This window comes from Pteropus alecto, unplaced genomic scaffold, assembly GCF_000325575.1.
Source record: "Pteropus alecto unplaced genomic scaffold, ASM32557v1 scaffold251, whole genome shotgun sequence".
In the NCBI taxonomy this organism is placed as follows: Eukaryota; Metazoa; Chordata; class Mammalia; order Chiroptera; family Pteropodidae; genus Pteropus; species Pteropus alecto.
This window is the reverse complement of record NW_006431048.1, coordinates 4006539-4031197: the sequence shown is the minus strand read 5'-3', so window position 1 is coordinate 4031197 and position 24659 is coordinate 4006539. Positions and strand designations below refer to the sequence as shown.

General features: G+C 40.3%; 1 protein-coding gene across 1 annotated transcript in view; it reads right to left on the bottom strand.

Annotated features, from left to right (window-relative positions):
• Positions 1 to 24659, bottom strand: part of LOC102891261 (kalirin RhoGEF kinase) — a 295084-nt gene that overhangs the window by 31890 nt on the left and 238535 nt on the right. Inside the window, exons 24-28 of the mRNA XM_025052186.1 lie at positions 22396 to 22462; positions 21688 to 21797; positions 12252 to 12321; positions 9748 to 9837; positions 4886 to 4978 (exon numbers count right to left, since the gene is read on the bottom strand). Coding sequence (XP_024907954.1) covers positions 4886 to 4978; positions 9748 to 9837; positions 12252 to 12321; positions 21688 to 21797; positions 22396 to 22462 — 430 coding nt within the window. The remainder of the gene's footprint in view (positions 1 to 4885; positions 4979 to 9747; positions 9838 to 12251; positions 12322 to 21687; positions 21798 to 22395; positions 22463 to 24659) is intronic.

The following is a 24659-nucleotide window of genomic DNA, read 5'->3' as shown; positions in this document are numbered from 1 at the left end:
TAACCCTTCAAGGCAAATTATATACCATCTTCATTTTCTATGATGGTTGCCTCTAAACTGTAAGGAAAGTGGAGTGCGATCTGGGATTGTCTCCAAAGAATTCAACCACAATTTTTCCCTGACTGAGCTTCCTCAGCTCAACCTAATCCAAACTAACTCAATTCAAACCCAATTCCCAAATGACTGACACCACAAGTCAGCAACTGGGACATTCTCTGTCACTCACCTGCCCTCCTGGAGAAGGAATAACCCTGGCAAAGCACATGAACAGTGGTGTGATACCGTGGAATCATAAAGAGAAGACAGGGTGTGCAAAGAATGCACACAGCTTATATATCACTGCACACCTACTGTTAGCACCAGTTTGATTTATATACCTCTACTGCCTGAATGATGACTTGATCATACCAGTAGCAATCTGGGGTTATAGATATTAAATGTTTATAGCATTTCAGAATTATAAAAGATTTTCAGATCATATGAATCAGAAATTCCTAACCTGGGGCCAACAGACAGGATTCTAGACTAGCTCTTGCATTGTCAGGTAAGATGTGATTTAGAGGGATAAAAATTTTCCCCAGGTTATAGAATTCACTAGAGGCCATGCAGGAGCTTGAATTCAGGTCTCTTGAGTCCAAGTCCTGCATTCCATCCACCATGCTAACCCTGTCTCCACCATGTCCTCCATTATACGGAGACTTCCTGGACCACGCCCCCTCCTTTACTTCCTCATTGGAGACTAAGTCATTACCATCTCCATAAAAGATATATAGTATCTGGTTGAGGAAGAAAAGATAATTTCCAACTATCTTAGTAATCATAAAGATCATGTGGAATGATTTTGCCCAAAGCAGAAAACTGATGGCTTCCATTTTTTCTTATCAGGGTTATTGGATCTTGCTTGCTTTGCCACTGGGAGGGAAATAGTTAAGTATCAGATCTGCAGTCTATACTCTCTCCTTGGGGGGTTCAGGGAGCGGAAAGATAGGGGATGGATGGATGGATGGATGGATAAGGATGTATTTCCAGGAAAGGAAGAAGTTGACCAGATCAAACCTTGTAAACATGTTAATGGCTGATATCCTGGAGATTAAACTAATGGTACTTGCTAGCAGGAGAGTCTTATCTATGGAATGCTTTTAGTAGAATATATCTGGCCTGTCTATCCAAAACTTCTTAGGGTAAACAAACCTGGAATCTGTAGCTTTAGGAGCATGGCTCCCTGGAAAGTATCACATAAGTTATACAACTATTTAAATAAAAAATGAGTACATTTCATGAACAGAATGGCTCTCTTTGGGGTAAGTGAGATGATACAACACATATCATTTAGAAACCTGTATATTAATTTGAGCCATAGCACATCCTGATGCTGCATGAAAGGACTTGGAACTGTTAGAAGTCCTAGATTTCTGTTTTATCTCTGCCTTGAGATTATTTGTATTCTTGAAATTACAGTCATGAGCCACTGAACAATGGGGATACAGTCTAAGAAATGCACGTTCGGCGATTTCATCACGTGAACATCACAGAGCATACTTATACAAACCTAGATGGTACAGCCTGCTACACACCTAGGCTATATGGTACAGCCTATTGCTCCTAGGTTACAAGCCTGTACAGCATGTTACTGTTCAAAACAACACGAGATTAAATCGAGCACAAGAGAAAAATGATGCAATCAAGAGACAGGGTAAACACAAGACATATGAAGCTGCTGCCGGTGTAACACAGCATACTATTTTACAGCAAACATTTTTTTTTATAAGTAGAAAGAGTACATTCTAAACATAAAAAGTATAACATAGTAAATACATAAACCAGTAACATAGTTATTTATTGCCATTATCAATCATTATGTACTGTACATGATTGTCTGTGCTATATTTTTATACGACTGGAGGTGCAATGGGTTTGTTTACACTGAGTATCACCACAACACATGAGTAATGCGTTGCGCTACAATATTACAATGGCTATGCTGTCACTAGGCAACGGGAATTTTTCAGCTCCATTATAAACTTACGGGGCCACCGTCACCCATGTGGTCCACAGTTGACTGAAACATTATGCAGTACTTGTCTGTATTAGCAGCAAGGCTTTACACTTGGTAACTTATCTGATTAGTGAGCATCTGACATAAAAATTCAACCCTCTGTGTTATCTTGGACACCTTCCATGTGAAGGAGGGAGATCTCAGTGTCCACAGAAGCGGTAAACTGCCCAGAGCACGTGTTTGGCAGGTAGAAGCGACCGGTTCTCAGCTCTGCCTTTGGTACCACGGCATCAGTACAACGGCATCGTTAAGAAAGTTGCGTTTACTTCTGCCAATCTGATGTTCTTTGATTCTCCCCACTCCTTTCCTAATTCTAACCCTCCTAACCTTGTTTTCATACATTATAAAAGGAACGTCTAGACAGGAACAGAAGAGAGGAACAGGAAATATGCTTCAGTTTACAACAGGAAGCACCAATTAGTTTAACCCCCAGAGCAATTTGGCAAGTCCACTGATCAACCAGCAAAGCCAATGAGCTCTCCTCAGATCCCCACTATAGTTTATGATGAAGAGAAGGCTGAACATTTAATTTACACTCCAAAAGGAAAGCTGTAGCAGATTTACATGGAGAATATTGAACACTCTAACTGATAGATAGCTTTTATTTTCATGGAACACCTAAAGTAAGGAACCCCAGAGGATACTGATAATTAAATATTAACCTATCTGGAATAAAACTGACTGTAATGAGCAAATAAATCCTATATTATTTACTTACAGTAAAAGCTCAGGAAACTATTTCTTTTAATCAGCAGGCACTCTGCTACCAGCACATATAACAGAGGTCAAAATTATGTTAAGTCTCCTTTCCAATAATTCTACAACTTCTCCACAATCAAATTCCCACTACTGTATCTTTCCCTTCTCAATTACCTGCACAATCATCTCTTCCTAAAACATTCAATACAAAACGAAGGCCCAGAGCCCACCCCTCCATCTGCTTAAAGCAAACACAGGACAGCCTATCCATTCTCTATCTCCCTCCCTTGTCCCTGTCACAAAATTAATCCTAAGAACCTCAGCCTTATAGATTAAAATGGGGAGGTGAAAAGCTATATTTCTCTTAGAACTACATCTTAGTTGATTTAAGACACTGGCAGTGTGGATGGGTGAGGTGTTTCTGCTTGTTTATTTGTTTGTTTGAATTCACGACTCCACTAATTCCTGAAAAGGCTTTGAGATACTTAATTAACACACACACACACACACACACACACACACACACAAATTTTTAAAAATCTGGCATAAGAAAAATCATTTAGAAGGGTCAAGCATTATGCAGGATAGGAAGAAGATAATTACACACAAAAATCTGGGCTAATGAGAAACTACTGTAAGTAACCACAGAACTCAACACTATCTGATAGTCAAAAGCAAAGAAAGACCTAAAGCTCTTGTGATTTAAAGGCAGAAAGCACATCAATTTTTCAGGAGAGGCTCCCCTCCCCTTGCCCCACTCTGGGATCTCATGAGAAATTCTGAGTCTTTAGAAAAGAAACTTCAAAACACAAAGAGCATGACATCTCCAAAAGCAGTTCTGCCAAAACAGCCAAGGTATCCTGCCCATTACTTCTCACACTAGTCCTCAGTAAAGGCCAGAGGCATGATGCTGCATTTTTAATTCTCTAGGCCATTTCTGCAGGGTTGGACGACTTCAGTGCCTCGGAGCAGAAGCCAACAGTCTCTTCTTGGAGACAGGAAGTAGGTTTGAAGGAGGCTGAAGGGAAAGGATGGTGCATAGCCCTGCACTGACCTAGACCCGGAAAGAAAGGTCTGGGGCGCAGGCTCACTGCTGCTCCCACTCTGCTCATCGTAGAACCACAAGCTCTAAGCCAGGCAGACCCCATGGACCAGACCAGTGGGCACACTCCAGCATGACTAGAAACCTAGATTTGAAGCCAGACTGGTTTTCAGGTTTAGCAAAGCTAAATGTGTGATATTCTGCAAATCTCTCTATACATGAGTTGAATTGCATCAGATTTTTCTCTGGAACTATATACTATTTACAATACTCCTCTCACTATCCTTTGCATTTGAGGAGCAACCAGCAAAACATTCAAACTTAGGGAAAACTCTGCCCTTAAGAATTAATATAGACAAAAGCTATATAACTGCCTATAATATTGATTTCCCAGGCTTTCTTTGGGGAAATGTCATATTTTTCAGACTGTTAATGTATCCTTGTTTGAGAAGAATCAGCCCAAATTACTTAGTACTTTACCTAATTCGGTTATTTGACTTTTAAAGAAAAGATTTTGGAGAAAATCCAAATCCCTTGGTTGGCTTCAGAAGAACCCCTAACATATGGGATACTACAGAGAAGAGTGTGATTGTGTTTTAGTATACACTCTTTGACTATTTTCTCTCAAAATCTGACAACCTTGACACACAGAGATTAAAGCAATGGTAGGTGCAGCCCTGGGCCTCCACTGCCCGTGCAGACTCGCACTGGCCCTAAGACCTTGACCCTTGATCCTATCAGAAGCAGAGAACATCACCAGAAATCTGCCCCAGGAGGGGAGGACAGGAGAGGCTCTAAGTACCAGCCAGTGCTTAGGGTGGCAATCGCTAAAAGCTGTGCAGTGGTGGGTAGGTGTAAAAATAGTTTCAACCTTTCCTGCTCCCATTTCTCCTCTTTCTTTTTTCATCTGGAATTTCATGAGATAGGAAGGACATGCAGCCTAGAGCAAGCAATGCCAGTGTGAGCTCATCTCTGAAGTTTTACTCTAGGTCGAGGGAAGGGCTTCAGGGGGAAAGTGTCCTATCCTTGGGCAAAGCGGGGACGGCCCGGGCAGTAGCTGCAGATGAGACAGAGGGAAGGGGAGGTACCTTCAGGAGCAGCTGGTACTTGGTGATTCTCTGGACAGGCTTAATTAGGTAGGAAGAGATGGAGTTGGCCAGACCGTGCCGCTGCTGTATCTCCTACAGGGATGAAAACAGGCACCATTAGATACCGATATGCATATGTGTGTGTGTGTGTGTGTGTGTGTGTGTGTGTGTGTGTGTGTGTGTTATGGGAGGAGGTAGGCAGGGCAAGAAGAGAGGAGAAAAGAAAAAAAGAGTAGACAATTAGGAAAAACTGTCCTTTGATGGGAGAGAAGGGAATAGAAAAAGAAATAAGGAAGACCAAGATGCATATATAAATGGAAAAAGGGAGAGACAGTGAAAGGGGAGCTTAAGGAAAAGAAAGCAGATTTGTGAAACAGAAATGGAACTTAAGAAGAAATGGAGAAAGATAAAACCAGAAACAGAAAGTGTAAAGGAGAAGTGTAAAACGGAAGGATAAAGGAGAGGTAAAGAAGTAGAAGTGAAGGGAAACAGACCCAGAATGGAGGAAATGAAAGGAAATAAAAGGGAGGATGAGAATAAAGGGAAGGCAGAGAGCGAGGCTCTGATTTCTAGCCCGACGACTCCCGAGTCTTATCTGTTCTGTCTCCTTCTTAAAACTGCACTGGCACAGCTCTCTTTCCCCATCCCTCCTCTCTTTAAATTTAACACATCCCACCTTGGAATTACCACTTTTTCCTTATAATTTTTTCATTGTGATCAGTGGTACCTCCCTCATTCTTCAGGTCTATCGAGTTGGAAACGATGGAGTCACTTTTAGTTGTTTTCCTTCTGTTGCCTCTGACAACAGGGAAACACCAGTCTTTCCCACCCATTTTCACTGATACTACCCATCATTCATGGCCAGGCTATGACCATGGTCTCTAACTGTTGTTTGTGCCTCCGAGTCTCTCCTAGTAGTCCCCTCTCTATCTTCCACTCCCCAAGGTTGAGGTGTTCGGAAGGTTAGAGAAGTGTTCATGTTTATTCTCTTCCTTCAAGAACCTGATATTCTAGCGAGTGGAGAGCACTCACACACATAAAACAGGGAGCAAAAAAGGACAACAAAAAGCGTTCTCATTGGTTACGGCCAGCAAGACTAGAAAGGAGTCATTGGGTCCAGGAGTAGTCGTCGATATCTTTGTAGAGATAAAGCCTTCATCTGGGGCTTAGAGGAAAGGTAGGGGTGCTGTGGCAGAAAGTTGAAGGAATAGTACTCTATAAAGGGAAAACATATAAAACAAAATATACAGGAAATAATCATTGTGTATTTAGATGGTAATGAGGACCATGCCTGAATAGTACAGAAGATATATACCTAGATTCTAGAAAAAGTGAAAAATACAGTTAGATGAACAACATGTATTTAGGTCTTTGATGGAGTTGAGCTAGAATAAAGAATTAGGATTTGATGGTGAGCTTCTCCATGGTAAAGTACTCTAGATCCTAAAACATGGTGAAAGCAGCATTTTAGAAAAAGTAATATGAGCCTAATAGTAACATGGTAGGGGGAGGTAGGGAAATAGAGACAGAGGGACCAGTTAGGAAGTTATTTAACAGTCCAAGTTTGTAAACATAGAGCTAACAAAAATGATCCAGCAATTCCTCTCCTAGGTATATACCCAAGAGAAATGAAAACATTTCTCCATACAAAAACTTGTATACAATGTTTCTAGCAGTATTATTAATAATAGTGAAAAGGTAGACACAACCCAAATGTCTACCAACTGATGAATGGAAAAACAAAATGTGGTATATCCATACAATGGAATACTATTTGGCCATAAAAAGGAACAAAGTACTGAGACATGCTATTAACACAGATGAACCTTGAAAACATCATGCTACATGAAAGAAGTCGGTCACAAAAGAACATAGTACATGATTCCATTTTAAGGAAATGTCCAGAATAGGCATATTCATAGAGATAGAAAATAGATCAGTGGTTGCTTAGGGCTGGCAGAATAGGTAGGAGGATTAGGTGAGAGGTGAGAGCTAAAGGGTGTAGGGTTGCTATTTGAGGTAATGAAAATATTCTAAAATTGACTATGGGGATGGTTCCACATGTCTGTGAATATACTAAAACCATAATCCATATGCATACCTCCAGGTGTGGTAACATGGGGGCTTTCCCTAAGCTTAGTGAGAACAAAGCATTGAGAGGAATAAAAGAAACATTTTAAAGTTAGACAAGATAGGACTTGCTACGTGGCCACGGAGGAGGGTGAAGGAATTTCCTGTCAATTATTCCATAAAGTAGCAATTTTCTCACTTATTTGCTTCTTCCCTAGAGGTGTTGATTACAGCAGGATTTGTTCAACAATAAATAGGCAAAACATTTGGCAGCTTGACTCTCTTTGGGCAAATGAACAGCATGAATTTATTTGGGAGCTTTGGCAAGAGAGCACAGGCAATAAACACACCTTTGATAGTCTTCCTTCTCTGAAAAGATGCCCAGCTCTGAGAAGGTTGCATGTGGAGCAGTTAGGAAGTGGCTGCCTCCAGCATTTAGGTCAACAAACCAACACGGCATCAGACATCAAAGCCTCACAGTTTCTCACATCGGGAGTAGAAAATTCTGGATCAAGTGAATGTGTGGGCCTTTCTAGGACTTCAATTTTCTGTGTTCTCTTTAACAGGTAATAAGAGACTGCCTTTACTAAGGATTTATCTCTTTTATAGAATGAGGGCCCAAAGCAGATGTTTCCTAAGTGTAGAACATAGGGAGACCCTTCTGATGGAATGGAAAAGAAGTTACAGAGAATATGCTATCTGGAAAGCTTTGGGAACAATCAGGAGAGTTTACTGCTCTCCCTGCCCATCTCCAGGACAAGCTCCAGGAATTCATACTGCACTGGATTTCTGGCTTCCATTGGCCTTCCCAACTAATGTAGAGGTTCACTGGGCACTATGTTGGAAATAGAGGATAGGGTAAGAAATTTGGGGTAGATCTCACTATTAATCCAAGTCCAGAAACTGGCATTGAGGAATGTAAGACTAAAGGAAAATACGGTTAACACCAGACAGACATTGTCATGTGTACAAAAAGAAACGAGCAAACTATCAGTCAACCTCAAGGGGCTCACAAAGGGGGGAGGTGTGTATGAGAGAAAGGTACATTGTTAACCTGCCAAAAGGCAAATCGCTACAAATGCTGTGAGAGAGATACAAAGTATAACACATGCATAGAGAAAGGAAAGGATTCATGCAGGAAGCAACATTTGACCTGCAAAGGATAGGAAGAATTCTGAAGAGTGACTGTGTGTGTGCATGTGCATGTATGCACAGAGGGATCACAATCCATTTTAGGCGGAGGGAACAGTGTGAGCAAAGATAAGAAAGCAGAACAGTCTAAGATATGCTCAGAGCACAGGACACATATGTTTAGAAAGGTGCTAAGTAGAAGACAGGACACAGTGCATTTAAAACTTCAAAAGGACCCTTCTGGACTGTTGATGAATAATCAACCAGAGATATCTTAAGGAAAATACATAATTAAGCAAAGATAATGGCATAGAGCATCCAAATAAACTCTGATACCAAGTTAGAGAAGCACTTTTTTTGAGTCTTCTGTTTTACAAAATCTAACCTCAGTCATTCCACTTTGGGACACTTAGACCATTTCCATACTGATGATTCATTAAAAAAATCATGTGTTTTTTCTTGTCTGGCTTTCTCTCATTCAAGTCATTTCTTCATTGAACACTATGATCTTTACTGAACAATTCTGTTATGGCAGTATCAGGCTAGAAAGATGCTCAGAAAAGGTTTATTCTGTAAACTTGAGTGTGGGAACCATGTTTAAACATCTGTATTCTCCATGGGGCCTACCTACCACACTATCTTGCTTACAGTTTACATTTAAATATTTATGGAAGGAATGAAGCTGCCTTCATTCAGAAAGGTAGACTGCCAGAATGACCATCACGCTACAGTCTTTCACTAAATTTCCTTTTCCCCCTCATTTCTTCTCTCCCTCTTGATCTTCCTCTGCAACCTATAGTGACCCATTTGATTCTGTCACTTTAGGTCACTCTCTGGGGACCAGCACTATACAGACTTATACCATCATTAATCCACAGGCTTGGATCCTCATTCGAAACCAAAGGACCTGTTGAGCTGGCATGTCCACTCTGACTCTTCTCCCGGCTCCATTACAGCACAAGTATTCAACCCTGGCTATACATGACTCTCACCTGGAAACTTTTAATTGCCCAGCCCATACCCAGGCCAATCATATCAGAATTTCAGAGGGGGGAACCAGAACCAGTATTTTGCAAAGTTCCCCATGTGATTCCAATGTGTATTCAAAGTTGAAACGACTGCATCAGAGTAGCATTTTAAAAACCTGAGTGGGCGAGTCACCTGGAGGGCTCCTTAAAACTCAAATTGCTGGGCTTCAGCCCTGGAGATTCTGATTCAACAGATCTTCAGGAAGGTGTCCAAAATACGCACGTCTTTCAAGTTCTCAGGCGATGGTGATATGGGTGGTCTGAGGACCACACTTTGAGAACCCCTACATTTGACGGAGCTACATATGAAGCATAAGTAAAACATCTTAACTAACACCTGCATCACAGTAGGCCTCCTCTACATACGAGGTTTATGACTCGTTTGGGTTGGTGTTACAACACTGAGGCAAGTGCTCCTTGTCCAAAATCACAGCACTTGAGGTGGGATGGGATAAAACAAAACAAAAAAACACTGCTTCTGTTTTCTTCCATGCTTTATCCACGAGATAGAGGTTGGCGGTGGCCAATAAAGAAAAGTGAGGAACAAAAGATACTTAAAAACCCATTATTCCTAAGTAGAAAAGCATTTCCACCTGCTAAACCATGGCTCAAGAATGGAAAATCACTGCTTACATCAAAGAAGGTGCCTGCATGCTCCAGGATCAGCTGATTGGAATCAGGCTTGTTTTTACAGTAGGTGACGTACATCTGAAATTTGTCTGCCTAAAAAGAACAAAGACAATAACAGATAAGCATCCATTTGTTTTTCCCTTCTGTTGACTGTGCCTACAAGGCCCATCAAAAGCTGTGCAGTTAAACCCTCAGATACGATGTGCCACAGGATTATCTGTGGCAAATGTTCTGGGGTCATCTGGCCCATGCTCCCCTAACAAATTTTCAGGAGAAAGCTATCTGAAAATGAGCTCATTTTAATACTAGTCTGTGCTAGAAAGAATTAGAAAAACCAATTCACTTATCATAATGTATTCTTAAATTGGACAGAATTTATTGAGATTATCCCCTTTTCTGGATTACCCACAATTGTGCTTCCCATCTTGAAAAATGACAGCATTTGCTCTAAAAACAAAAATCAAAGAATGAAAATGAAGTATTATTTCAGAGGTAGATCTGCTGGTACACCATGTCTCCTTTGGGGGTAGTTTGTAGGGTGTGTCAAGTGACTATGCTGTCATCTCCAATTTCTCAAAAGCAATGAAGGGAGAAAAGAAAGTATGGTGACCCTTTGGTGCAGGGTCTAAGCAATAAGTCCTAACCAGATTGTTTTTTAAAGTCGAGAATGTTATGATTTGGTGAAAATTCATTTCTTATTTCTCTCAGTATGCTCTGGGTTAATGCTACTCACCCTTTCTACTGGGAAAGGTGTGAGTATTTTGGCCACCAAGTACTTTGTGCATTTGTGAACGCTGCCCATCTTAGTGCCTATAGAACATTTGGGATGTCCTTTTCTGAGAAAGCAGCCTAGGTACACATTATAGCAGGTTTCATTTATGCCAATATCTTCCTAAGTGCTTTCTATATATATTAACTCATTCGATCCTCATGAGAGGATGTGGTGAGCTCTAGTATCATCATCTCCATTTTACATGTGAAAACTGTGGCATAGGTTGGTTAAGCAACTTAAGTAACTTTAAATTCCCATAGTTAGAAAGAAGTACAGCCCAGGCAAGCTGACTTCAAACTTCCTGGTTATAGCCATTGCCTTTCAATACATTACAAACAATTCTTTCTACTCCTGAACTAGCCCTACGTTAAGATTATGAGGCTTAAGAAAGTAACCTAGGGATAATTCTTGGCAAAATGTGCATATTTTATGCAATCACCAAATGTTTTCTGAGACCAATATTTGAGTTTATGTACTACCTGGGAGATATTCATCATCCCTAAGAGATGTTGATAAATCATACTTATCACTGACTGTAAAGCAAATCCACAAATTTTATGAAACAAGATACAAAAAAATCTCTTCATTTAATGGTCAGTCTTGTTTTTTCTTTCCATTGGCGGTGCAAGGGCTCAAAAATTATTTATCGGAATTAATGTGAAGTGTGCATGGGCTCATGTATTTAGAGGTAGAAAATGTATTAGCACAAAATAAGATGGCAGTCTGAGACTTCCTTAAGAAATGAGAGAATGCCAAGAAACAAATGTGAAAGTTTCATGAAAAAAAACAACAACTCGGGTCTTGAATCGCAGAACTAATTGTGATACTTATATATCAGTGGGCTGGTCAATCTCCTAGCTCATTTGAAAGGTTCCCATCTATAAAATATAAAATATAACCATAGCCTTGCCTATTCTGTAGAGCTGTTGCGAACATAAACTCTTGAATCGTGAAGACAGTTTGAAGAGTAAGTAGTCTATTTTGAGTGGAAGTTATAATTAGATAATTATTAAATATTAAAACTCCTGACCCTGGAGAAGTATTGCCATGTTTAGTTGCACTTAGTGTGCTGGGTGAAGCTCCCCAGAGATGTCTGCACTCATATCACGAACCTGAGCTCAGAATAACGTGGTGGGGAGATGCTAATGGAGACTGTTTCCATTTATATAATTAGAACCTGGTACCTTCAGCCCATTCGCTAGGCCCATAAATAAGAGCACCAAGAAAAAGAATGACTACATACTCATCATGAAGGTCAGAATTGGGATGGATACCCAAGGAGTCTGTTCTTCTCTATTAAGGAAGAAAACATAACCAATGCTTTGGTACTCTGATGGATTCCTAAACTTCTAATTCCCAAATCCTCATCCAGTTAAAAACAAAAACAAACAAAAAACACAACACAACAAAACAAAAACTCGTGGATGGAGCTGGAGTAGTTCCTCTACCATGGGTGGTGGTCTTGTTCCAATCTCCTGATATCTCAATTTAAGAAAGTGCTTAGAAAACTTAGTGTAGCACTCGGACACACTGTCCCAGAGAGGACTCTACTCCTCTGGAAGGGGCTGCTGCCCTCAGATATACTCATGGCCCTGCTCTACAGATCCTGGTCCTACATTAAAATGTCAGTGACACCAATCCTCAGGTCAGACGCTGAATAGTGATGCTGTCTGGTACTCTCTGAACTCCTGGAAAGCATGGGGCAGTGGGAGAGGAAAGATTTCAGGTCGGTTACCCAGGTAACAAAGCAGTGTCCCACATCCTCAGGCAGCTGCTCGTACTTCTCCAGCTCTTTGAGGAAGATGCTGCAAGAGGAGAGAAAGGCTGAGTCAGACATCTCTGTTCTGTTGACCCTCTGCCCCCAGAGGATTATGCTGAGGCTAACACAACCCTCCCTTATTTATACATGGCTTTTTCACTAAGAACCACTTCAATAAAGTGGTTTAAAAAAAATTACCATAGGAAACCGGGTGAAGGAACAGGGTGGATGAAGATGGTGGTGGGAGAGACTTCTCAATCTATACTTTCATATTTAATTTTGATTTTAAAAATTCAAAAATTAAATAAGATATAAAGCAGTTCTGAAATATTCCATCACTTACCTCCTCTACTGGAAAAAATAAATTTTACTGATTTGACTTATTCTACTTGACTCATATCGTCCAAGCATTCCAGCAATATCTTTTCATTAGAATTGGTTATGGGTTTTATGTGTGCGTGACTTGTGTACTTATAAGCCATAGAGTTGAGAAAGATGCTGCTTTGGTTTAAAACATATATACGGGCAAGTAAAAATATGTGGCAAGTCATATTTGGAAAGCCAAAATGCTAATAATAATAGGTGGGTGGGAACAAAGATGATATATATGTTTCTGTCTATCTGCAATTTAAATTTTTCTACACTAAATGGGTATCACTTTAGTAATAAGAAAGTCACTTAAAAAGGTTTGGGGACTCCTCGCAGTATCTATTTGATGATAATCATCTTTTCCTAACATGCAAATTTTAGAGTATCCTGATCTGAATCATGGAACAGGAATAATTATAATGCAAGTTGAGCTTTGGAAATCCAAATATGCAGTGCTCAAAAATCAATTAAATATCATATTTACTGCTACTGTTAGAAGAATGCAGGTGACACACATTTAATATGACTTCTAAAATAGAAATAAGAAAAAATATTATATAATGCTATAATTGAGAATTAAACCTTTTTAAATGCCACAAAGGAAACATCCTTTTTAGTTGCAAAACAAAGCAATCTGGCTCATTACTGTATATATAAAAAGTTAATTCTGGAAAATTTCCATAACATAACATAATATGTTAATATAGTAACATAATATTAATTTTCATATATATTTTACATCTGGAACTGAATCCTAAAAGACTTTTATTATGTGGCTCTCTTCTTTGAGGAACACTAAATAATATAATGCCATGTTCACAAGTAGTTTTTCAGGAGGTGTCGCAAGGTTCCTTATGTGGTCATTTCTCATAGAGGCCTTCGATATAAATCTCAGTGAAGACAATGAATGAAAATCCAATTCTGAGCCATGATGGACTGAACAGGGCCTGGGGGTGGTGGCTGGTATGGCTTGGCAAATGGGGGAAGAGAATCTGTTGAGCTATTCTAGGACTAGAACTGGTGACAGAAAATGTATGGCATTAGAGAAAGGAGAACCTAGGAGGAAGAAGAACTTGGAAGGAAGAGGAAAAAGCGGGGAGAATCTGGAGGCCCTGGGCACTAGAATAAACATGCTAAGCTTGCAGGAAACCTCCACCTCCCCACTCTCAAGCTCTCACTCCAGTCCCCTACTTTCTGACTCCCATGGTATGCAGACCCTTCTCCTTTAAGGGTTATCAAATAAATGGTAAAACAGCCTGGATCATGGCATCCCATGTAAAATATAAAATTGTATTTTTGTTTTAGAAGTTGCAGAGACACCCATGATGACTCACAGTTTCCCTCTTTCTTTAAATGACCCAAGGTCAGTGGCCTAGTCACTTCAGGTTAATTTTAAACAAATGGTAATTATACCGACAAAACTGATCATTGATCGAGACGCTGAAGACAGGGCTAGCAACTTTATTAAAAATCCTGATAATTTAAATAGTGCAATTCCCTGACTTTTTGTGATAGCAGCTATGGAAAGCTTATGGGAGGACGCTCAGTTTGAAAATCTTTAAGAAATAAAAGCACTATAAAATAAATTAAATGCATAGAATATTATTCCTACAATGAATGCCTTTCTGGAAAATGGAGATTTTAACAGCAACCGCCATTAGCCTGCCATTCTACTGATTCCATGTCTCACTTTCTTTTCCTCCTACAACTAAGCATAGGCTAAAGAACTAGAGTTCACACTTAGTCGCAGCTGTGAGAGGGGTCTTCCAAAGCTTCATTTTTCTCATCTTTAAATAACAATGTTGTGGGGCTGTTGTGAAGATGTAATAAATCCACGTAGTTAAAGAACCCCATTTGGTACGTGGCATGTAGTAGGCACTAAATAAACGCTACTTCCTCAAGATCAGTGCTTCTCAACCTTAACAAACTCATACTCTCTTTGATAAATGTACATATCTCACACTCTTCCCCACTTCTAAAGACTTATTTTTAGGGAACATTCTCTACCAAGCCTCTGTTAAAAAAAAACCTATAGTAGTAGATTACCTTCCCCCAAACCATATCCTGGGAGAATCTTGGTTGAGTGTTGACGTAAAAATTGGATTCCAAAGTCGCATATCATTTAAGTTTGGGAAATGCTGGGGTAAGCTGGTTTCTTTACTGCAGGGCTTCTAAAATCCTATTACGTGATTAGGTACATTATAAATCACTCTGAAGAGACATAATGTGCAGTGCTTCCCAAATTTCTCTTTGGAGTGGAAAACTTTTGGTGGGAGTATCAAAGTTTGTCACAAGGAACACTCTTGAAAAACCCTAGTTAGTGGTCCCCACACTTAGCTGTGTACTACCTCCCTCCCTCACCTTGGGAAATAGGATCTGAGTATCTGCATTGTTTAGAAAAGCTCCCTGGGTAATCACAATGCACCCAGTCCACTGACCAGCATCTGAAGGCAACTGCCCTAGATTTCCAGTGTGCTTGCAGTTGGCAGATTCTACATTGACTCTACAGAACTCAATTTTTAAATTAAAAAAAAAAAAAGCTTAGAATTAAAAAAATTTTGTGCTAGGTTTATGAATTCACAACTTTGAGTAAAATATTCACTACCATCTCAACGAAACTGTTGAAGGCAAGTAGCAATGGTAAACTCTATTTTGTTTTTCATTTGAAGCTCATGAAGATGACACATTAGGTAAGTCTGATCAACAGCATTCCACCTACTTCAAATAGACAGGATGCATTTAAACTAAAGAACAAGAGGTCGCAACTCTCTTCACAAATGATGGAATATTCCATCATTTCTATAGCAACATCTTGGTCCTCTCACCATTTCAACAATTACATGTGATAAATCATAGGAGAATGAGCAAAGCAAGTAGTTTAAGTGTTTGTGTAAATGTCTGTGATTCTTTAAGAATAAAACTTTTAAAGAAATGTCAAGATCTAAGCAACGTCATTACTCTGTCAAGTAATTACAATGCAATATATTGTGCAGTTGCTTCTTGAGAAAAATGCTTCCCTCTGGCTTTGTACAGAATCTTGAGAAATGAAACCGGCAGCATTTACTGATAGACTTTCTGAGGTTTGTCATTAAGTAACTTTGGAAACAGCACCACTCCAAAGGTACCCTGAGTCATCTGGATTTTGTTATTCTTTCCAAATGTAAAGCTGGTGTACAGTCCCAGTACTTCTGGGACTCACCAAGTGGTCCAGTAGATGGACCTTCACATCAAGGGTGCAGCTGACATTTAAAGGGGGATATAGTTGATGACATTGTGCGCGTGCGCGTGTGTGTGTGTGTGTATGTGTGCTGATCTCATGCACGTACACTTGTTGTAATGCCAGGGGTGGGGCTGTGGCAAGGGGGGAAAGAACATTGAGGAGGATACATAAAGTTGGAGGTAGGGCGGGGAGAAAGGCATCAGGATCACTTATTAACAGGAAGTCCAGGACACTGCCTTATCGAAGAAGGGAGGGGTTACTGCTTTCATACAAGTGGAACTAGAGATCATTTCGAAAGAATCCATTAGTGACCTAACAGACTCAGAGATTGCAGGGGCTAGGACAGTTGGTTAACATACTGGAGCAGCTACTAAACTAATGGAAAGTCATGTGCACTCCAGGGAAGGTGTGGGTTTATTCATGGAAGAGCTTTCGACAGTTGATCACCCAGGCTGAGCCATGAGAATCAGCTGGCTCTGTCCCTTCACTGCACACCCAGAACTTCGGCCTAGGTTAGAGATGAAGGAGACAGGTGTGCAGGGCTGGACTCCTACTCGCCATATTCCCCACCCTCAACCTCCAACCTCAAACAGAAATTACCTTGCTAAGCTGCTACCGGTTGAGAGGTTTTGCTACTATTTCCTAATTTTGTTGAACTGGTGTGATCAGATGAATCAAAAATTATTGCACAGACATAAAACAAGTTTAATGTTTAAATATAAAAATCTCACATTTAATATTATACATACCAATTAATGTGCTGTTTAGCAACTAGGCATGGATGCTAAGCAGTTAGCGTGTACAACTAAAATTAATACTACTTTGATACATCCAAATAAATGTTTAGACTTTGCTTTGCCTTGGGTGTTCCTCAATATCTATAACCAGTACCAATGTTGACAGCTTATTGAATAAATAAACAACAACAAAGACATAGATACATTTTTATACAGCCCTTCTGATGGGTTGTGTCAGGGCTGCAGTTATCCCTTCAAGTGTGTGTTTGGCGCTTAAGAAAACTCACAACAGGTCTTCCTTTTCCTTTTTCCTTGACATTTAAATATTAAGAAAATGACAGTGTGATATAATGGGGAGTCTTGAAGACCTGGAATCTTTGGCTGTGCTATTAATTGGTTTGGGCAGGTCACAACCTTTTATAAAACCAGGGAGTAGGATAGGACTAGATTATCTTTAAAGGCTTTTTTCAGGTTTTTATATTTTGTTAACATCTATGATTTTCAGTCAATGGGATAAAATAACAAAGACACTGGAGAGGGGGAAGAAACATAGAAATCATAGCATATGCATATATTAACGAGGGGTGTGTGTATCAGGAACGGGTGTGAGAGGCAAGGAGGAGCTGCAGCAGCCTGGCAGCGAGGCCCTGCCCACCCGCCCTGGGCTGTGCATCCTTCGTCTCAGCACCTGCTGGAGCCAACTCCTCGCCTCGTAGCTGCAGATTGACCCACTGTGTCCCATGAGGTTGTAAAATCAATTTTGTGGGTGTAAATCAGCACTAAGGAGAAGGAGAAAGGGGAAAAGGAGGAGGGAGAGGAGGAGAAATGGAACCTCATCTAAAATATCAGCGTGCATCGCACATTGTGAGGGTGTTATTTTGAATAATTTAATGCCCTATTATACATGCTATATTAAAACATAATACATAATCTTTTCCCTTGGTTCGTGATCAAAACTGTTTGATAAACACCTTGCTGATTCTCCCACCTGCAATAGGATGGCAGTCCCGGGGAGGGCCAGGTCTTTATACATTTCTTTCCCTCCTTCTCTCCCCCAACACCTGCCCCTCAACTTCCTATCTACCTATCTCCTCCCCCCACTACTGCCTCCCACTACCCTCTCCCTCCCCATCTGTTCTTTCCCCCTTGTTATCCACCCGCTTCACTTTGTCTCACTTCTCCTTGTCTAGGTATTTTATCCTACTTTCCCACCTCCTTCTGTCTCTCTCCTCCCCTCCTTTGTGTCCCCGTCCCCTCCATTTCTGACTCGCACTACATCCACCCACCACCTCTCCTTTCCTTTACCTCAGTCTCACAGACACAGACATGACAAAACGCGGCGTGACAGCCAGATCTCTAATGGAGAGATTCGGGGTTGAGACTCATTCGCAGACCCCTCCCATTGCCTTTCTCAGCCTCCCTGCCAGACTTCACCACTCTCCCCTCCTTGGAGGGCCTTTGTTCAAACTTTCCTCCCTTATTGAGGGAGCCATCTCTAGCTATAAAAATCCTGTTACTTAAATTCCATCTTAAATGCCCTCTCCTCTGTGAAGCCATTCCGATTACCCTAACTGAGGCTATTTTCTTTGCTCCTTTGAACTGCATTTGTGCTCACCTCCACCCTTATCACTGGTACCTAATTCCCAGAACTCAAAGGGCAGAGGCTGAGTTTGACACATCTCCAGGTACCAGCTCCATCTCCAAACTAGCACAGGGATGGCCCAAGGAGGAACTTCAGGAAGATGGCATAACTGTGGACCTGGTTCGGTTGATCATTAACCGTTTGTCACTTCCCCCACCTTTTCTGCACCCCCTACTGCACACCACCTTCTGCTCCCTGGCTGACCCTGGATACCTGCTACCCTGGTAGGCTGACTCTGGCCTGGCCAGTGCTCCTAGCTCAGTCCTACACAGCTCTGGCCCTGCTCCCTGCGCCTTGGGCCTGGGAACACCCCAGGCTGAGAATGCTAGGCACTGGAGGGAGGGAGTGTGCAGGAAGACTGTCGAGCCTTGGTTGTTGGTCCCCTGCTTATCTTTCCAATCAATGCTTGCAGAAAACTGACTTATTTCAGGTAATTAATATAACGGTGTGGGACCTGGATAACATGCCTGTGGAATATACTATCTTATTTGAGTGCTCCTGGAATGCTTAGCAAAATCCAAAAGAAGTAGATCTAGTTCTTGTGTAGGTAAGTTTCATGATTTTATAAATTAACTGAGTTCTGTAGAAAAGAAATGTGGTATAAAAATGGAGAGAATGGAGGGTAAAATGAAGTATCATTCCATCTAAACCTCCAATTTGTGTTAAAACCACTACTCGTAGGTATTAAATTCTACATACTGATTGTTCTTCTTTACAGAAACTTTGGTGCTTGGGAATTTCTGAAAGACACACACACAACTAATCTTGGTACTCATTTTTCGAAGTGACACCATTTTAAAAGATCAATACCATATCACCCTTGGATAGCTTTCCAAATGCATTACAGAGTTCCTTGCTTTTTAATGCAGAATATACTAATAATTTGAAGTTATTACTAATATCGATTATTATTGCTATCCTGCAAGACATGGCTTTGCTGGGCTTTATATTGGGATATAGGATTGTTTGCACCAATACTGAGTAGCTTTTGACCACTATGATTTTTATTTTTTTGGTTCTTTTGCACATTTTTGTTGCAGTCTGTCTTTTTTCCTGTCAGGTTTTACTTTATGCTGCTGGAATTAAACTGTTCTTGATTCTCAGTTGCTGCTTCTAAATTGCTATGGGCTTCGAAGCAATCCCACCAAGAGGTAAAGTGGCTTTTAGAGGATACAAAGGTGCTTTTATAAAAAAAACAAGAACTTTATCTTTGTGGTATCTCTTCTGGTTTTGACAGTGGCTGGTTTTTATTTTCTTGTTTCTTATAATGTTATAAATAGGTAACATTTGCTGGGTAGCTGTATTCTTGATAATTGAATTTATTCCTCTACAGAGTGCAGCATTCTAATATGGTTTAATTTGACTTTTTAAAGGGGTTTCTTAACATTATATTTTGCAGTTGGTAGGTAGATTTTCAGCTTTTAAAAAACTAACAAACTGCTTATCATGTCTTACTAGAGTGATATGGTGAAACCAGATGAGAAGCATGGTTATGTTAGATATTTTGTTACAATCGATCAATTTGGAAATGAATATTCTCTCCCTTTACACATTAATTTGACAAAAGCAGGACTCACAGGAAGTTCACATTGCGATCTCTAGACTTCTATACTTCGATACTTAGTCAGTTTGGTAAGAATATGAGGAAAGCAAGAGGTGTTGACTCAGTCCCAGAGATCATAAACCAGAAAAGCAATGTAATGTGACTTACTGCCCACCAGTCTCGTCTTCTCGGATATCCTGGGGGAGATGAGATAATGCTGGGCTGGGCTCAGATGACAGAATTTGGAATCAGTGGTCAAAAATGGGTCTTATTAAAAAGGCACGAGGAGAGACTATTTTTGTGTCTGGAGATTTCTAGACAAACCAATGTTAAAAATCTGTGATGAGAAAAAAACAAAAACAAAAACAAAAGACTGGGAATTTTTATGACGTGCTCCAGAAAGTCAGAAGGTTTCTTTCTCCCCTCCAGTTTACTGTTTTTATAATCTGACAAGATTAACATGTCATGTTAGCTACACATTTTATGTTCTTTTAAAACTGATGCCACTGATGACGTAACAGTGGATTACTCATCAGGAATTGACAAGAGAGGGGTGACTCTCCACCCCTTTTGTTTAGACCGTTTAGAACTTAGGATCCTTTTACACCCAACTCTTGCTTCCTCCTAGTAATTCTTAGCAAAGGGCCATACTGAGGTGTCATGTTCTAGAGCTGGGCTGTCCAATATGGTAGCCACCTGCTATTTAAAGTTATCAATAAAAAAATCAATTCACAGTAGTAGTAGTCACATTCTAAGTGTTTAGTAGCCACACATGTCTTCCAGCTACTGTACTGGACAGACAGACATAGAATATTTCTGTCATTGCCGAAAATTCTACTGGGCAGTGCTATTGTAGAGTCCTGCCTAAGGGTGGCTGCTACACCTGTACACATGGCTTCCTCAAGAACTCTTGGAGCTGGCAGTTTTATCTCCAGCATGTTTACTGAACTCAGTAAAAGCCTTGACTAGTCTGACCTTAGGAATGTCTTTGAATTGTATCCTACAATATCGAATCTTTACCTCTTCTCCGTTTTCTGAAACAGGGTCCTGAGCGAGCTCTAGGACATCGTACCAACATATTCCTTGTGCCTTGAGATTCTCTATTTGTATTCTAGAACCTGAGTTATTTCCATTAGTTGGTTACATAACTAATCAACCAATGCTCTTGCTGACATTCTGTTAACAATGGAACATGTTGTTCGGTGCGCTATGGAAAAGATATTTGAATCGAGTTGGGAGCTGGACAAAATGAGTTGTGAGGTTTTAGGGTTCTATGATTCTACTTATGACAGGGCCAATTAATGTTCTCCCTTATAAGCTGTCAAGAAATGTGTTCCATTAGGTATTTTAATCTATCATCTGTCTGTCTGTCTGTCTGTCTGTCTGTCTGTCTATCTATCTATCTATCTATCTATCTATCTATCTATCCATCCATCCATCTATGTTATTGTTCTGGTTGAGAGTAGGGATGATGGGGTAGTTGGGGATGGAGGAAATACTCAGAGTGAAAGAAAACATCATTAGAATTTGAAACCTAAGGCCCGCAAGGTAGAATGGTTAGCCTCAGATGAATTCTAATGTCAGGATCTCCCACAGTTTTAATGAGGAGAAGCTACTTTTATTTCCTCAAAGCCTGGTTATCATCCTGACTGGGTATGAAGATGTTGCCACTTAGGTCTCTTAGGACAACACTGCCGGATATTTCACCTTCCACTAGGAAGTCTGGACAATAGTGGAAAAAGATGGGTGAGTGAGAAAGAAGTCTGACAGCAACTGACGTAGAAAATCTAACAGATAATAATTTACTGAGATTTACCAGTTTCGATCCATTTGTTGGGAAGCCCCGTTCTTGGGTATGGATGGCCCCAAGTGTGCTCCGCTGAAACCCTCCACCAACCTACTTGTTATGAAAATCGTAGATCTCCTGGATGTTGCCAAAGATGATATGCTCTTTATTAAGAATCCCAGGGGGAATCTCTTCCACACCACTGGTCATTTCCCACAGGTAGGTCTGTAAGACAACAACAGCTTCAGCATGCACAAGAACTGCCACACAAAATACAGACAAAAAAACAGGCCTTCAAACTCGTGGGATAAGACTCAGACTAGGAATGCATGTAGAGTGTAACAAGTGAGATGGGAAATAAGCAGAATGGAAAGGAAGAAAAGCTGAATGTTCCATTATCTCGAACCGTTGCTAGGAAAACACATCCCAACCTTTAGCAGGAGCATAAACTCCACACTTTTCTTATTTCTTAAATATGTATGTGTCTGAGTGAGTTGTTGTGGGGAGGATGCAGATTTGACTCAACTCAAGTTCACTGTGTCACGGTTATTATTTTGAATTCCAGTATCTTTTACACACACACACACACACACACACACACACACACACACACACACACACTTTTGCCTGGTCTAACATGAGTCTGAGAAAAGTTTCTTTTCAAAAGTACTTTAAACTCCTATACATTTAGTATTGACTCCAGGAGAAAGATTTCCCCTGGTTGGCTTTTTATTCAGTGAGCTCTGGGAGAAGACGAAGAGCACTGTGCTCCTCTCAAAGACTCGACACTGGCAAGCTATGAACTCATTACTGCAAGACTTACCTCTAAGCACTCGTGTAAGTCCCTCGCATAAGCCTTCTCTGTCTGGAGCAGCTCAGCCATAATGAATCTAGGAGGAGACACACAGGCTTTGAGTTGGTCAGAGATATAATACCTCCCTTTCTTCAAACTTCACTTTCCCACTCCAGCATTTATGACATTCTTGAATGTTCTATTTTTCTACTTTACCAAAATATGTCTCTTCCCTTCCTTCAAAACTCTTTGCTTCTGAATATTATCCTCTGAGTCCCACTCACTCAGATCATTTGCTCTGTGTCCCCTTGGAATGTTTGTGCTCAGCTAGTTCTCTATTCTCTCTCCCTTTTTCATCCCAGTTCTTCTATTTTGCGATTCTGTGCTGATATGTATGTGTTCTCAGTTGCACATGTGTGTTTGCATGTGTGCACAAGCATGCAGCACCATTCACATTCATCTTCACCAACCAGATAGCTTGAATCTCAGCTTCCTATGTTTCTCCTGCAGGTCCCAGAATGACAATTTCTGTTCAGTAGAACTTTTGACTTACACCAAAACAATTCCCAGTACCATAAGTTAAACTAGGTTTAAAAGCTAACAACAATATATGCCAAGACACCACCACCAAGACAGGGGCGTTAGCAAACTTTTATCTATAAAGAGCCAGATGTATTTGTGGGACATTCAGTCTCTGTGACAATCCCTCAGCTTTGCTACTGTAGGGTGAAAGAGCCATAGACAATATGTAAAAAAATAAGTGTGGCTGTGTTCCCATATAACTTTATTTATGGACACAAAAGAATTTCATCTAATTTTCATCTCACAAAGTATTATCCTTCTTTTGATATTTTTCAATCATTTAAAAATTTAAGAAAGAATTTTTAGCTTACAGACTACATAAAACAGGTGGCTATTAACTAATGTTACCCCAATGAATTTACTTTAAAGAAAAATAGGTGGCAGGTCAGATTTGGCCTGTGGGTCATAGTTCACTGACTTCTGGCCTGGATCATCCTATGCATTTTAAGACTATTTCTAATGGGGCTCGTTTATAGCACAGACTGGTGTGCGTGAAGCTGAGCCTGCGATCACAAGCAAAGCACAAGTGAACAATGTTAACTGACTGCTCTTTGGTCTCCTGTAGAGAGAAGCTTTTGCTATACGTCTGCAAGGACAAGGCTCCCTTCCTCCTTGGCCCCTAAATAACACAATGTGCTGGGGCAGTTGTTAAGCTTATGAGTCTTGATTATGATGTACTGGCTTCGTTTTTTTTCTCTCACCAATTTTTATTAGAAATGGTGCTTCCAGTTGGCATGTGATATGTGATAATATCTAATTTAGCACAAAGTGTGTATATACATATATATATATATACACATATGTTAGATTTTTCATGTCGATTTTTCATAGTAGTTCATAATGCAAACCCCTTTTTTCTAGGTGCTCCATCAGATGTAGCTTTTGAGAAAGATTGTCTTCCTGTTGGAAATTTCACAAGAGATATTAAAATGAGCAGCATCTTTTCCTGAACCTCTATCATGGTGGAATTTTCCTTTAAGCAATACATTTTGTAGCAGTGGCCTTTATATTAAAATTATTAATTCAACAAATTCCCTTTTGCAGGAGTTAATTAGCCACTCCATTACTATTCTTACTCCACTGGTACAATGGAAAGTGTATGAGCTTTGAAGTCAGACAAACAGGAATTAGAACTTGCTTCCCTAAGCCTCAGATTCCTTGTTTGCAAAATACCTGATCACACAGGATTGCTGCAAGGATTAAACAAGATTATGTGAGCAAAGTTTCTAGTACATTGTAGGTGTGTGGTAAACAAGGAAAGAAAGAAGATCAGAAGGAATATGATCTGACGTGCTTGGGAAAGTTTCCTTGAATTTACCACATTGGGTTTCCAGCATTCTTCTACCTTCTTCTCCATCTGCTTCCTACAGTTTTGTGTCTTTCTTAGTAATTTAGCTCCATAACCCTCTACCCCATTTTGTTTTATTTTTCCACACATCCATGACCAACCTCTGGCTCTCTGGTGTCCCAGAGAAAGCCTAGCAGGACGATTTGGTCAAGTGTGGATTTCTCATTTCCCTCCCTGTTAGGAGTTAAATTGTGCCTCCCCCTCTACAATTTCACGTGTTGCAGTCCCAACTCTCCGTACCTCAGAATGTGACCTCATTTAGAAACAGTCATTGTGGATGTAATTAGTTAAGATGAGGTCATATTAGAATAAAGTGGGCTCCCATTTCAAAATTACTGGTGTCCTTAAAAAAGGGGGAAATTTG